Here is a 15,685-nt window from a genome sequence, read left to right on the forward strand (position 1 = left end):
GTGTGAGAGTTTGGGATGATTTGATATTTTGTTATAGTCGAGTAGATGTGTGTGAGAGAAAAAATGATTGAGAAAAAGAGAGAGAAAAAGTGATCGATTGATGTGTAGGAGATAGAAAGTAATTTTGGAAATTTTTTTTCAAAATTACTAAACCAAACAAAATTTTAGAAAATTTTCTCCATAATTTGTTTCTCAAAAACAAACCAAACAAGGCCCATATATTCTTCCAACAGTTAATCCTTCTCCCAGTCCTCAATGACAAAGCTCACATGTCTAATGAAATCTTCCCAACCCTTCCTTATCCCCTTCCAAAGCCCAACTCAATCTGAGTTCCAAACCTTGGAGGTCTAACCCCCACCTCCATGCCATATTTAGAATGTAGGACTCTCCTCTATAAACATCCATACTCAGTAGCAAACCTCCACAACCACTTTCCCAAAAGAGTTTGATTGAAGTCGTGCAAATGTCTAATGCCCTAACTAGCTTCTTTCATTAGGCTACAAACCCAATCTCATTTCACCTATGTTACATGGACTCAGGTACAGGTGCAAGTGTCGGACACATCAAACTTTAAATTTTAGGATATGCAAGCTTGACAAAACACGATCCAAAAAATATATGGATATGGGGATACGTCTCATTGGGAAAAAAATAAATTTATATATGTAAAAACATAGGGTGTGTTTGGTTTAGTTTTGGGAGATAAATTTTCAGAAAAAATCTTGAGGAAAGAGTTTAGAAATTTTTTGGGTTTGTTTGGTTGTATATTTTGGAAATAGGTTTGGAGTGTGGGAGTTTGGAATGATTTGATATTTTGTTGTAGTTGAGTAGATATGTGTGAGAGAAAAAGTAATTGAGAAAGAGAGAGAAAAGAGAAAAAGTGATTGATTGATATGTAGGAGATAGAAAGTGATTTTGAAATTTTTTTTTCCAAAATCACAAAACCAAACAAATTTTAGAAAAATTTCTCCAAAATTTATTTCTCAAAAACAAACCAAACAAAGCCATAATTTTTTTTTTTTTTTGGATAAATAATATGTAAAAAAATAATTTATTCATGATAAATCTTTTTATATACAAAGATTTTACCATAGTGTTAATATATTGGCAATGTAAAATATAGAATACAATGATTTTACTATATCGGTAATGATTTTACTCCAAATTTTATTTTCTACTCAAAAAAAAAAAAAAAAAAATGAAAGTATCTATCCATTTCAAAACAGAAGGATCATATTCGTATCCCATATCTTGTACCTGTAAGATACCCCTGTCAGGTCAGGTCGAGACTGATACTTACCAAAACTAAAGAGCCCATGTAACAAAGCAATTCACTAGGTGAAACTTAAAACTTTCTCCCAAACTACTACAAAAAAAATCCTCTTAAAACTTCTCCAATCTTTCTGAATCAGGGATGGTCAAAAGAGACAAAGACAAAGTATGTAAGTAAGCTCGCCAGGGTATTGCTGATGAGTGTGAGCTTCCATCCCACCAATCTCCTTTCAACCTCATTAGCCAACATTGTTGTAACATTAAAAAAGAGACAAGAACCACACTACTCCTACTGGAATCAATTCACTCTTTCCAACATCCATTTTTAACGACAAGACCGCCTCAAAGGTAATTAAGATACACCTAAAGTATCTCAACTGCTCCTTATATGCATCATAAAAAATATTAGTGTCATCTACAAACAACAAATGTGAGAATGTCAACAACTCTCATCCCACTAACCAACCTCAAAACTTGATATCATACATTCCTGAAATGCACAGTTAATCAATCGAATCAAAGCCTCCATAACAATGATGAAAAGAAAAAGGGAAAGGGGGTCTCCTTGCCCTAACCACCCTCTTGAACAAGGAAGGAGCGTAAAGGGGAGCCACTCACCAAAACTGAAAATCTAACCATTGAGATGAAAAAATGAATCCATGATCACCACTTCTCTCCAAAGCCCATCCTCGCCAACACATACAATAAAATTACTAATCAACATGGTGCTACGCCTTTTCTATAGAAGAACATATTAGTAAAAATGAATTTAGACAAGATCAAGTACCTTATTCATTTCAAATTTGTCTACAAGCAGTTACAACAATATGTCAACAAAATATAAGGGAACTCAAATGGAATGGCATGGTTATTATATCAATCAAATTAAACAATAAAAGGAATGAGACTTCATGTTAAATCAAAAACATGAGAAACCGCAAAATATTTTCTATTTTATACACATATATCAGCACACTGATTTCCATCTCATCCTGGCTCATATGTCAGAACTCTGTCTCCTTTTGATTGTCCAAAAGATTACTGCAATGTTCCAAGACTCCTGTTGATATCTTGTTCTTCAAGATATGCTAATCCACATGGTTCATTGACAATGGGAACAAGACTTTACCTTATAAATAACTACATGGGTAAATTACATTGACCTCCCTCGAGTAATGAAAAAATATAGATAGCTTCCCAAATTTGGCATAAACGGTATACTCAATTGTGCTAATACAAAGATTACAACCAATATATATAACAATCTTAATCCTAATCTGAAATAGGAAATACAATCAATCTAATATTCACAATCAATCTAAAATACACAATCAACCTAATTGATATATGTCCATAAGTAATATAATATTCTCACACCCCGCTCAAACTCAACGTGTTTTAGTAGAAAACAATGAGAGTTTGCCAAGAAGAAACTGAAAGCGAGCAGTGGTGTGAGTCTTCATAAAGAAATCAGCAAGTTGCAATGCCGAAGAGACGAAAGGAAGCGAGATGAAGCCAGACTGCAGATGCTGACGTACAAAATGACAATCAATCTCAATATGCTTCATTTGCTTATGAAAGACAGTGTTATGTGCAATCTAAATAGCACCGCGGTTGTCACAGTAAAGGGAGGTCGGAGAAGACTGAGGGACACCCAACTCAGTCAAGAGACAACAAAGCCAAACAAGCTCAGCAGTGGCATAAGTCATAGCACGGTACTTAGCCTCAGCAGTAAAACGCGCAACAATAGTCTGTTTCTTTGCCTTCCAAGAGATTAAGGAATCACCAAGAAACATGCAGAAGCTAGAAGTGAACTTACGATCAGTGACATCACCAACCCAATCAAAATCAGCATAAGCCACCAAGTCCAAAAAAGTAGAAGACAACAATAAACCCTGAAATATAGTACCCCGGAGACAGCAAAGAATTCGAACCAAAGCAGCCCAATGAAGAGAGTGAGGAGCAGAGACAAACTGGCTAACCACGTGAACAACATAGGCAAGATCAGGACGAGTAACCGTTAGATAGACTAAGCAACCCACGAGCTCGCGATATAAAGTAGGATCATCCAGAAAAACACCATCAGTAGTGTTAGAGCTTGACAATAAGCTCAATGAGGGTATTAGAAATCTTAGTGTCAGTAAGATCGGCACAATGAATAACCTCATTGGCATACTTGCCCTGAGATAGAAAGTACCCTTTGGGAGAAGAAGCTACCTCAATATCAAGAAAATAACGCAAAGAGCCCAGATCCTTAATTTCAGAGGTGCGGAAAAGATGCTATTTGACATCAGATATAGCAGAAGAGTCAGAACCAGTGATGATCATATCATCCACATACAGTAATAATGCAACAAATCCAGCTGAAGTGTGGAGAAAAAATAAAGTAGAGTCCTGGACACAAGGATGAAATCCAAACTCAGTAACAGCAATCTGAAAGCGATCATACCAAGCATGAGGACACTGCTTCAAACCATACAGAGCACGTCGAAGGCAACAAACTTGTCCAAAGGAATGGTGAAGGCCAGGAGGAGGACGCGTGTAAACCTCCTCAGTAAGATGATCATTAAGAAAAGCATTCTTAGCATCCATCGGATAAAGAAGCCAAGAACGAACATCAGCAACAAAGATCAAAGTACGGACAGTAATCATCTTGGAAACAAGAGCAAAGATCTCCTCATAATCAATACCATACTCGTGTGAGAAACCTTTGGCAACTAGATGAGCTTTGTACACTAAAGAGAACAATCAGAATGAGTCTTGACTTTGTAGACCCATTTGCAGCCAAACAGATTCTTACCAGCAGGCAAAGGAACCAACTCCCAAGTACTAGTTTTCTGTAAAGTAGACAACTCATCCTCCATAGCTTGAACCCAATAAGGATCCTGATAGGCCTCCTTGTAAGACTGAGGTTCTGAAAAAGAGTAAATAGCAGATAAAAAAGTATGATAGGAAACAGAAAAATATGTATTACACCAACCCAACCTGTTTGGAGGATGATGCGTTCGAGTAGGCTATCAGTGTGCAGCAGGATCAGAGTCTTCAGGAGCAGGAGGATCAGCAGTAGGAGTAGAGACAACCGGTGAAGGAGGAGCCTTGCGACGAGAATAAACTAACAACAGAGGAGGAGAAGAAACTGAAGGAGAAGCAGGAAGAGAAGATGGAACAAGCTCAGGAAAATCTGTAGAGATGGACTCATCAAACGGGGACCTCAGAAGGAAACAGATCAATATGAACCAAATCCTCTTTGGAAACTAGGGCGATGAGAGGAAGAAGCTGAAAGTAAAGTAGACGTTCGAGAAAGGCAACATGGCGGGAGACATAAAGACGACGAAAAGCAGGGTTATAACAGTGATAAACTTTCTGAGTGAGACTATAACCCAAAAAGACACATAAGACAGGCCGAGCACTAAGTTTGGTCCTATCTTTTTAGGATAAAAGGACAAAACAAGCAGACCCAAACACACGAAGGAGGGAGTAATTAGGAAGTTGAGAAAACAGAGCCTCCTAAGAAGACCGACTAGAAAGAAGAGGGGTAGGCATACGATTGAGAAGAAAAGTAGCACTAAGAACTGCCTCACCCAAAATGGAGCCGGAACGGAGGCAGAGAGAAGGAGAAACCTAGCTGTCTCAAGGAGATAACAGTGTTTACGGTCATCTCGACCATTTTGGGCATATGTATTAGTACAAGAAGTTTGGTGAATGGTACCCAATTTGGCCAAATATTCACAGAATTCAGTTTTACAGTATTTCCTACCCCAGTCAGACCACAACAATTTAATAGTAGACCCAAACTGTGTAGTGACCATAGACTGGAAAGTACGGTATATCTGGTAAAGTCAGACTTATGAATCCTAAGATAAACCCAAGTGTAACGAGTGCAGTCATCAACAAATGACACATAAGCAGAACCCCCCTTTGGTGAGAACAGGAGAATGGCCCCAAACATCAGTACGAACTAAAGAAAATGGTGTATCAAATATAGAAGTACTTTTATAAAAGGTAAGGCTATCATTTCGGCAAGTTTACACCCTCGACATTCAGTACGTTCACTAGGAGAAACTTTACCTAATATACCAGACTGAGCTAAAGACCGTAAGCAATCAGCAGACAAATGCCCCAATCTAGAATGCCACAAGTAAAAAGGACTAGACAGAGAATCTAACTGAAAAGAGAAAAGGCAGTTAGAGAGGTTGCCATAGGCAAATGCAAGCTCTCTACCACATAGAGGTCTCCAACTTTACAATTGGTCCCAATCTACTGCTTAGACATCCAATCCTGTACAAAACAAATAAAAAAAGAAAAGATAACATAAAAACCAGAGGCATTAAGCTGACTGATAGATAATAAACTGACAGATAACTAAGGAACATAAAAGACAGATGGAATAAAGACAGTAGACATAACAGACGGTAGGACAGACCCAACAGATACAATAAACATATTAGACCCATTAGCATCATTGACAGTAATAGGAAAAAGGAGAGAAGTACAATTTTGAAGTAAAGAGAGATGGGCAATCATATGATGAGAGGCACCAGAGTCAAAAATCCAGACAGACGAAAAAATACCTGAAGAAGACCCAAGCAAACCTGAATGAAGAGAAAAAACAATGGAGCCAGACAAGGATGGCTGGGAGGTAGACAATATATGCTGAAAAACTAACTAATCTGAGCAGTCAAGGAAACCAAATCAGGATTAGGAGCCAAAGCAGATGCAGTATACGCAGTAGGAGGAACCCGTAATAGGTTATGAGATTGCTGAAAAGATAAGGTAGCGAGATGTCCCTTCTTGGGATAGCGATACTTCCAATGGCCCCTCTGATGGTAGAAGGCACACTAATCAAAAGCCAAAGACATCATAATAATCAAAGAGATTAGGGGTTCAAGTGTAACAAATCCAAAATAGAGCAAAATAGTCAAACCAGGGATCAAAGGGTGATAAATAGGCAATTGAGGGGTTTAAGTGTAATAAACCCAAAATATAACCAAAATAGAAGGAACTCAGTGAACGAGATTCAAGTCACGAACAAAGACAGACTGAAGAAGAACCAGAGAGAGAAGATCAACGATAGAAGCACAGTGATCACGTCGAACAAATAGGTCGACCAGATGGGTTACCCAAGACCACCAGACAGAGGAGACGAACCTCGTTGGAGAAGAGAAGACCAACTATTGTCGGCGAGATGAGAGAGAGAGGGAGCAAACCTTCGCGCAAGGCACGAGAGAGGCAGAGACAAATTACCAGGGTCCCCTGGACTCAGATGAGCTGCGATGAGGGTCTTCGATGAGGGTTTCTCTGGGTTACGAACTAGATGACCAGACGAAGGACGACTTGAACTCAGAGGGATTCTGATGAGGAAAACGACGTAGAGACAATTTCTAGGGTTTCGACTCAGAGAGGGCTCTAATACCATGTAAGTTTTCTGAATGAAACAGTACATTCAATTATGCTAATACAAAGATTACAACCATATATAGCAATCATAACCCTAATCTAAAATAGGAAATACAATCAATCTAATATTCCCAATGAATCTAAAATACACAATCAACCTAATTGATATATGTCCATAACTAACATAATATTCTCACAAATTACACCATCCTCCCTTACATTTTAAAATCCCGTAACAGTTTAACCTTTCTGTTAGAGGATCGTTAGTCAAAACGACATGATACACCAATTGATTTACAAAATACCCATTTTACCCTTGAAATGATAATTCTAATATATTTCATTTGCATTTTAGTTTAATTCCACAATAATTTAATTTATGTATAAACATTGGGCTTATATATATGCAAATGAGAACCGGCCACTCATATTCCAACTCCCAGCCAGGATAAGGGTAGTAGAGTTTTGTAACATATACACCAATGGGATCTCAATCCAAGTTCATCCAGTCCACTACTTTTGTATATACACCAATTTAATCATTGCAGTTGCCATTCGCATGTGTGTTGGTTAATGCATATTATACGCAACTCCTCCTCGATCTAGAAAATTGACTCTTCTTTTTTCTTTTCCTTTTTTTGATTAAGTCCTCGTTAGTCAAAGATTCCCTTTTCTCTCTACTTTTTACACATCTTTTCGTAAAAAGCCAAAAAGTCATCCCAAACATACTAGTTCTTTTTACATCACATTTTAGCCAAAAAGTTACTAAAGAAACCTGTTCCCAAACGAGGCCTAAGTAAATAATGGGTTTACTCACGTAAAGCTCTCAATCAATCAACCAAGCACAAACCCACATCTTTCTTTCATTCTCGCTAAAAATATCAACACAATTTTTCTATAAAATCAAAGACTCAAAATGGGTTAGATTTCAAAGATAAGCAGAGACAAACAAAGAGAGTGGTGGTGCAGATGTTGGTAATGCCAACAGTGGTAGAGTGGGATGTAGTGGTTGGCATGGGAGGGGTTATAGTGGTCAATGATGGAGGATGTGAGAAAGAGAAAGGATTGGCGGCTACGGTGGTGTGGTTGGCAGCCATAGAGGTTGGCTGTAAGGGTTGTGAAGATACAGTTGGGGATTATGAAGATGGGTATCGTAGAATGGGGTGTGGTAAGTTTCGTGATCAGGGCTGGTAGTCTTTGGTGAGAGAGAGAGAAGTGGAAGAGAAATGGCATAAAGGGGGCTAGGGTTAGGGTTGATGAGTAACAGCAAAAAGGTGAAAATAATGAGGACGAATAAGCTATATCAGTAATGATGAGGACGAAAATGATGTTGCCATGTCAGTAATCCATTCAAACTGGTAATGAATCAACCGCAACATAACTTGCCATGTCCGCCTTCCAGCTCTGTTGTCTATCATAAGTTCACACAATGGCCATTGACTGTTTCTCTATCCAATGCAAATGTCCATTTTTGTTGGGGAGGGAACAAAATAAAAATAAAAAATCTATTCTAAATCAAACCAGTCCGAATTCTATGAGTTTCCATTCAAAAAAGTAAGGGCCTGTTTGGTTTGTGTTTTGTTTCATGTTTTTGTGTATTTTTTTCAACAATTTTGTGAACACAAAATAAAAACAAGTTTGGCAAATGTTTTTATATTCTTAAGAAATCCCACACCAGTGCAATTCCAATAGTTTTTTGAAAATTGCCTAGAAAACAAGGCTTTGAAATGAAAACACAAAAAGGGTGCTTTCACTAGTTAGCATGAGAATGAACAGTAAATGAAAGTTCACTCCCACTATAAACGCTCTTGGAAAACAAAAGCAAAAAATATGGTAGCATTTGGTAGAGTTTTCTAAATATGATTTGAGAATAAGAGTTGTATTTTGAGTTTGTGAGTTTTGGAATTATGATTTGAATGTAGAAACTTTGCTTGGTGAATGAGTTTTGAAAAGAGTTTTGAATTGAGTGAGGAATTTTTGATGTGATATATGATATCCGATACAAAAACTTACAACTCATAACCAAACATAAAACTCAAAAATCTATTAAAAACTCGTAAAAAAATTTCAAAAATATTGTTTTATTAAAAAAAAAAATCAAACTGTTCAAGTCAACTGGCTGGATGTCCGGTAGGCCAAATTTCAAATTTTAAAAGCCCGCCAGGAACGAGTTTTCAAAAGGAGGGATGGAATTAATTTTCCAAAACTCAAATCAAACATCATACTAGAACGTAAGGGTAGAACTTTGATTCCAAAACCCTTCCAAACACAGCCTATGTTTCCTCCTTTCTAAAACAAAAAACAGAAACATGTAACGCTGCTTAACCAGCCCCAAGTGCACCAACCATTTACCATAAAAACAGTACAACATAAACATGTGCACGCATGCATACAAGATAACAACTTTAAATACTACCAATTGTTATTCAAAATCACCTTCCTCATATCTGAAACAGAAGAAGAAATAACAAGATCACTACTTGACATGTCATGTAATTCAAGATCACTAATTGACCATTATTTGCCTTACTTGTCATGTAATTCACAATTTTTCCTTTCAACATTACCTGCTATTCCAACAATCTTGACTTCCCCAGAACAGTAATATTCACAGCTCTAGGAATCATTTTCACAATAATGACAAACCTGTTATACGTTTAAAAATTATAGGAAAATGCATAACAGAAAAATCTAGAGGTTTTTTTTCCCTGTTTAAGTGACTTCATAGGGTGTGTGTTCTAAGTTATAGACCTTATATATGGATAGTTTAATAACTTGGAGTAAGTCATGAATTGAATGCACCATTTTGACATTAAGCAGCAGGGCATGAATGATTTTTAAACTGCTAACCTTCACCATAGTGTCACGCACAAAATCATATTCAAACCGCTTCAGCTGAAGTTGAAGGACAGGAGGGAAGTCATTGAACAATACACCCTTTCTAGCATCCTGAAATGGTCAACAGCCTTACAGATGATACAAAAGAAAAGATGACAGTACATAAAATTGAGTAAAATAATGTGTACACCAAAATAAAAATATAATCCTTGTCCCAATGAAACATGGAACCATGTAAAAAAGAAAAAAAGAAAAAAAAGTAGGAAGCCAACCACAAGATTAGTCACCCAATATTGTTCATGCAACCACATGTTTGCAATGATGTCTTGCTTAAACTTTAAGTGAACCACTACTTAGCAAAATGACAGTGCCAACAGACCTGCAAACCATATTGTTCAGCTTGATACTTGTTATCACCATCAAGACTCTCAACCTCCACATACTTGTCAAAAGATGCATAAACATCACAGCAACCTTTGACATCAAGCTGAAGATCTGCCATCCACAAACATATAAAACTCATTAATATGCAAACACAAGAATAACCATAAAGCTTTATATAACACAGGGATTTTGGATGCAAAGAAATACCATAAAATGACTCCTTTCTAGTAGATTTATAGTCCACATTGATACATTCTATGTAATTCATATGGTGCCCTTCAAATAACTGTTGTATAGTACCCTCCACAACTGTTCCCTGGTGCCAATATAAAGCATTAATCAGGGTTGAAGTAATTGCCACAGTTCAGAGAACACCAATCAAGGGACTCAACTTCTAAGGTTCTTATACCTTCATTTTGTCTTCAAGCTTTTCACAGAGAACCCTATTAAGTTCTTGCACATCATGCTGCATGAAAGAATCATACGTGTCCCACCCGAAGGATTTAGTAAGCTCTTTTGTTGCAACACTACTATCATTATACTGGAGCTTATAAAATAAACTCTGCAGAGCCAAAGGAATGCTTGCAGATGGTAAATCATTCTCAGTTGTGGGCATGTGATACACGGCCTGAATACACAATCTACAATATCATCTTCTGCTCCTGATAACTTCATGTAAACAAACCGTAACCAGATAGAGAAAAAATTGGAACAGAACAACTAACCTTCCTGAAGTAAGGTATGTGATATAGGGTCTGGAGGAGAGAGTTCATGTAACAAGTTGCTCCTTGGTTTTTCAGGCCCACAAAACCAGTCTCCTTCTTTGAGTCATATGCCCAGTAATCAACAACCCTACGAACAGCAACCTCGGCTTCAATTATACATGTATCATTCGCAAGATAGCCTCTGCCAGGATCGTACAGTTCACTAAGAGGCATAAAAGATGTGAAACCCCAATCACTTTCGCGGGCATTAAACTGGTGTTGTGTTTCTACAGAATGAACAAAACAAAACAAAAAAGGTTAATAAAGTCTACAATACAGTCACATCCAACTCTGCTTATTTTTTCATAGTAAGATACATCAAGAAAACATGTAATTACAGATTCAAAGATTCTGCAGGCAAAATCAAATAGTTTATTCAAATATTGACCATTCCAAAAACATCAGCAACATAAAAATAAAATAAAATAAGGAAAATAAATAAATAATCCAATAATCTAGAAAGCATGTTTGCATAACATGTTAGCAACAAAGGACAAGTTAAGACATATGGGGATCACATGTTTTCAAGCCCCAACTCCTCCCCCATAATCTGGAAAACAAACGAGCCATACAATTCTTCATCGTTCCTCCAAGACTTCGACCTATTTGGAAATAGCTTGTGGGTTTGGATTTCCTTGGCACGAGTGTGGTATTTTTTTTGGGAAAGCGTTTCAATACCTAAAAAAATTTATACAATGACGCTCAATACACAACCCAAAACGGGCACAATAACACGGCCAAGCAAGCCGAAAACCACACAAGGAAAAACACAGCCTATCTTAAAAGAAAAAAGTCACTCACAAGCCCGTGAGTCTAGGTCAGGTGTGGTTGTTTGTGTGTGTTAAACTTCGTTATGACAAAAAACCATGCACATCAAAACACTAACCATGTTTTCTTAAAGGTGAAGACTAAAAAATGATTACTACATCCAAGCCATCATCTATCTCATGACAATGACACCAAGATTGCAAGGCGCAAAAACCCAACAAAAGAGCAAAACTATTCTAAGTTAAATAATCAACATTAAGTATAATTGTCATCATAAAAAAGTTATCACTTCTTCAGTTAAAATCAAATATGAACCTTACAATGATACTTATTCAATGTATTGAACAAATGCATTCAACAAACCTTCAAAACCCATAAATAAAACATTGTCCTTCGAAATAATTATACTCTATTCTCCCTCTATGCAGTTTTCTTCTCATCTTCCTTTCACATCGGTGCAACAGCATTTAAAGGAAGAATATTCCTTCATTACTCTAAGAGAATTGAGTTGCTAACTAAGTTGTTGTACCTCCAATTTGAGAAACAAACAACTACCAAACATGTCATACAAAAACTCATGTGACTTGCACAGCACTAAATTACCTTCACAAGCCATACAAAAATGGCACTTATGCATTCAAACACGGGAAAGGAATACAACACAATAAGGGCACTGATGAACTCCAAATGAAAATCAAGAATCAAATAGAGAGGGAGAAGACAAATGCCCCAATTAGGGGTAAAACCCCCAAGGGCTAGAGAGAGAAACCAATTTCTGCTTCAATCTCAATGTATATTCTTTTATTCCAAAACTACGTACCATGAGTATCACATCACCTACTTATAGACTACAACTCATAAGCTATTTAACAAACACTTAGTCTATTTATTCTACTACATCATACTCTCCCTCTTTAAGAAACTTGTCCTCAAGTTTAAGCAGCAACTAAGTGAATTCAATGTTAACACTACTCATGTAACCATAGGTAAGGAATAAGTGTTGCATTTCCTTGCTCAAGAACAAACATGATTCTCTCAACTTAGCCGTCTCCAGATACATTGAACTTCATCCTTGCATCCTTGGCTAAACAACCATAGGTGAGTCCATATCCTCTCGCTAAAAAAACTCAAATAGACCCCATTTCTGAACCCCTTCACCTCTAACCTGCATACTCATGCAGAAGAGTACTCATTCTGTCGGAATGAGACTAATGGCTGGCAAATGACATCCTCAGAGCAAAGCTGAGAAGATTGACGCAATAGGATTGACAATGCATCCACTAGGCAAACCATGAGAGTAGTTGATCACGATCTGGAATTCGGCATAAAACGCGTTCTTTCTTTCCTCCCTAGGCACAATTGTGAACTGAGCACACAAGAAGCAACCTACTTAACTCAAAACAACTTTGTAAAGTGGTATGAAAAAGTCCTAATGATAAACTTCAAATAAGTTCTTTGAAATTTTTTTCAATGGCGGCTTGTGATGCGACAAGTCGTCCACTCATTTGCATCAAATCATCTCTTTGATTGTAAGTTTGATTTAGATTTACATCATTGCTATTTCCAATTGAAATATTCATCTCAGTCAGCATAAGCCGCCACCTCCCCCCCCCCCTCCAAACGAATCCAATGTCCAAAATCACAGTAATATTAGATCAGCAAGCACCCCACAACAATTCCAACTTAATCAAACAATTTCCAAGACGTCATTGACCACAATACTATAGATCGATTTCCAATCAAAGAACCAATTCACGACAGATGCAATTTGATTCAAAGAATGGTCAAGCTAATGATAAATTGTATACCAAAGTCGACAACATCTTAAAAATCGAAGAACCAAATCCAGTCAACCCCAGATTGCAAGAATAGATCACAAGCCCAAATTTGAAGTCACAAAACCCAAGAACAAGCCACAATCAAACAAGCCACAGTCAAACAAGCTAGGTCTAATTTCGATTCACGAACAAACCCACGTCCATAAGTCGAGTAATCCAGATTGATTCAACAATCTTCAATGTAAGAGTCGAAACAACGAGCAACCAAGCTTCGAAGGAAGAGAAGTCTCAAGAACCAAGTTGCAATTGCTAGAATCACGGTTTCAGACCTTACCTAAGATTGTCGGGTCGATTTCAAACCTTACCCAAGACTATCGGGTCAATTTTGGAGCTCCTTCTGGGTGTCGGCTCTCTCAATTAAGTATTTCCCTGGTTTCCAGACAAATTCAGATCAAATCAAGGGTTTCAAGTTGTGCTTCGATTCAGGCACATAAATCAATCGAGTTCCAAAATTACGATATCAATTCGTGAGACCAAATCGCAAGGACAAATCGAAGTCGGAATTTGAAGCGAAGTTCATATGCGAAGTCGATCGATTGAACTCACCAACGAAGAATTTCAGAGCCCAAATGGAGACTTGATCTGCGAACTCGAATCAAGGAGGGGAATCCCAGAGTCGATTGAAATTGAATACAAATCACAACCGAAAGTTGAACTTGAATCTGCGAAGTGCATCCAAATGTACTCATGATGAGTTTTCAAATCACGATAGGTCCTTCGCAACAGACCGTGACTTCGAACACGGCTTGGATCAAATTTGAAATACCATCATCTAGGTCAGAATTTCAAGCTGCAAAATGAAGTCCAAAGATTAACCAACCACCTAGGGTTGCGGTTGCGGTTGCAGTTGCAATTGAATTAATACAAGAATCAACTTTGTATCTCAAATGAGAACCTCTTGAATAAAATTAGAAGGGTTCATCAATTTCCAAGAAACCCAGATCACAATCTCAATTGAACCCAGTTGCTGCAAAGTCAAATATTGAAAAATTAGAAGGATAGGATCCAAAACTCAATGCTCTGATACCAAATGATGAAGTCCAAATGAAAATCAAGAATCAAATAAGAGAGAGAGAGAGAAGACAAATGCCCCAATTAGGGGTAAAACCCCTAGGGGCTAGAGAGAGAAACCAATTTCTACTCCAATCTCAATGTATATTCTTTTATTCCAAAACTAAGTACAATGAGTATTACATCACCTATTTACAGACTAAAACTCATAAGTTATTTCACAAACACTTAGTCTATTTATTCTACTACATCAGGCACACTATGTTCGTGCCACAATTTTTTAAAAATTATTTTGTTGGCGTGTCCATCCCAAATCATATCCATGTCTTGTGTTTGAATTACAACATCATATTGTATGTCTATCATGAGAACTTCCACACAAAAAATGGAGGTAGGGCTGCCTACCAGTTATCTCCCAGACCCTTGACCTGGAAATATGCTTACTCCTGCTGTATTAACCTTGACCTTTAAATATAATTATTCTTTGTTATATCAAAATAGTAAGAAAATATTTGTCACATTTTACATGACAAACAGCAAGTTTTAATAGGAAATTACATCTATTTTAAAAAGCTCTATTTCCAAACAAATTGGTAGTTTGCAAGATTTCTAAAAAATGCTTTAACCAGGAGAAATTTATAGGTATAAATATTTATATTGATTTAATTTTAATCATTAACCCCACATCATTTTCTTCAAACTTAATCCAAGACCCATAGGTGTTTCATGTGTTAAAGGATAAAAATGCATGCTCCCAGAGTGTCCAAAGTGTGATTTTAAAAAGGATTACAAAAATAATAGGATGCATTTTGACATGTGTCGGGACTTGTGTGACACGTGTCCTTAGAAGGGCTTCTTAGTTTCACACTTCATAAAGCCTCACATACGATTGTAGGATTTTAAATATATATATATTTAAAAAAAACAAAAAGATATTAAGCTTTCTTATGTTGCTAATCTATATAATATGGCACAAGGGTTTTTGAAAATGTCCAATTTGTCTTAGAGATACATTTTGTTTCAATGGTTCAGATTGTCCCATCTAAACTTCAATGGTTGAGATCAGTGTTGTGAAAAGCGCGCCTAGGCGCAAGGCGAAACAAAGCGCACTGGTTGTGCCTGGACAGGTCCCAGGCGAGGCAATTTGAGTTAGGTGCGCGCCTTAGACGCGACTTGAACCAGGCGATAGAGGCGCAAGGCGCAAACTAGGCGCGCTTGATTTTTCGAATGGCTCTTAAACACAGATCTGATCTAACAGCTGCGGGATGCGTTCGAATGGCTCTTGACCACAGAGGATTACAACTCATGTACAATATGGCCCAAATACGACTGAAATGAACCATAATCTGTGTCGTCTCTTCCTCTCTCGCCTCACCTTGGACTGCGACTTCGACTGGGCTGCTTGACTTCGTC

The 15,685-nt window shown here is 37.4% G+C and overlaps 1 protein-coding gene across 4 annotated transcripts in view; it reads right to left on the minus strand.

Annotated features, from left to right (window-relative positions):
- LOC145814281 (ubiquitin C-terminal hydrolase 13-like) overlaps positions 1-15,685 on the minus strand; it is a 70,239-nt gene that overhangs the window by 38,116 nt on the left and 16,438 nt on the right. For all 4 annotated transcript variants that reach the window (XM_082910925.1, XM_082910924.1, XM_082910923.1 and 1 more), the window contains exons 5-9: positions 10,617-10,882; positions 10,301-10,519; positions 10,099-10,207; positions 9,887-10,002; positions 9,520-9,618 (exon numbers count right to left, since the gene is read on the minus strand). In XM_082910925.1, coding sequence (XP_082767051.1) covers positions 9,520-9,618; positions 9,887-10,002; positions 10,099-10,207; positions 10,301-10,519; positions 10,617-10,882 — 809 coding nt within the window. The remainder of the gene's footprint in view (positions 1-9,519; positions 9,619-9,886; positions 10,003-10,098; positions 10,208-10,300; positions 10,520-10,616; positions 10,883-15,685) is intronic.

The sequence above is a fragment of the Camellia sinensis genome, unplaced genomic scaffold (genome assembly GCF_055761805.1).
Source record: "Camellia sinensis isolate YWXY unplaced genomic scaffold, ASM5576180v1 Unanchor1, whole genome shotgun sequence".
NCBI classification, from domain to species: domain Eukaryota; kingdom Viridiplantae; phylum Streptophyta; class Magnoliopsida; order Ericales; family Theaceae; genus Camellia; species Camellia sinensis.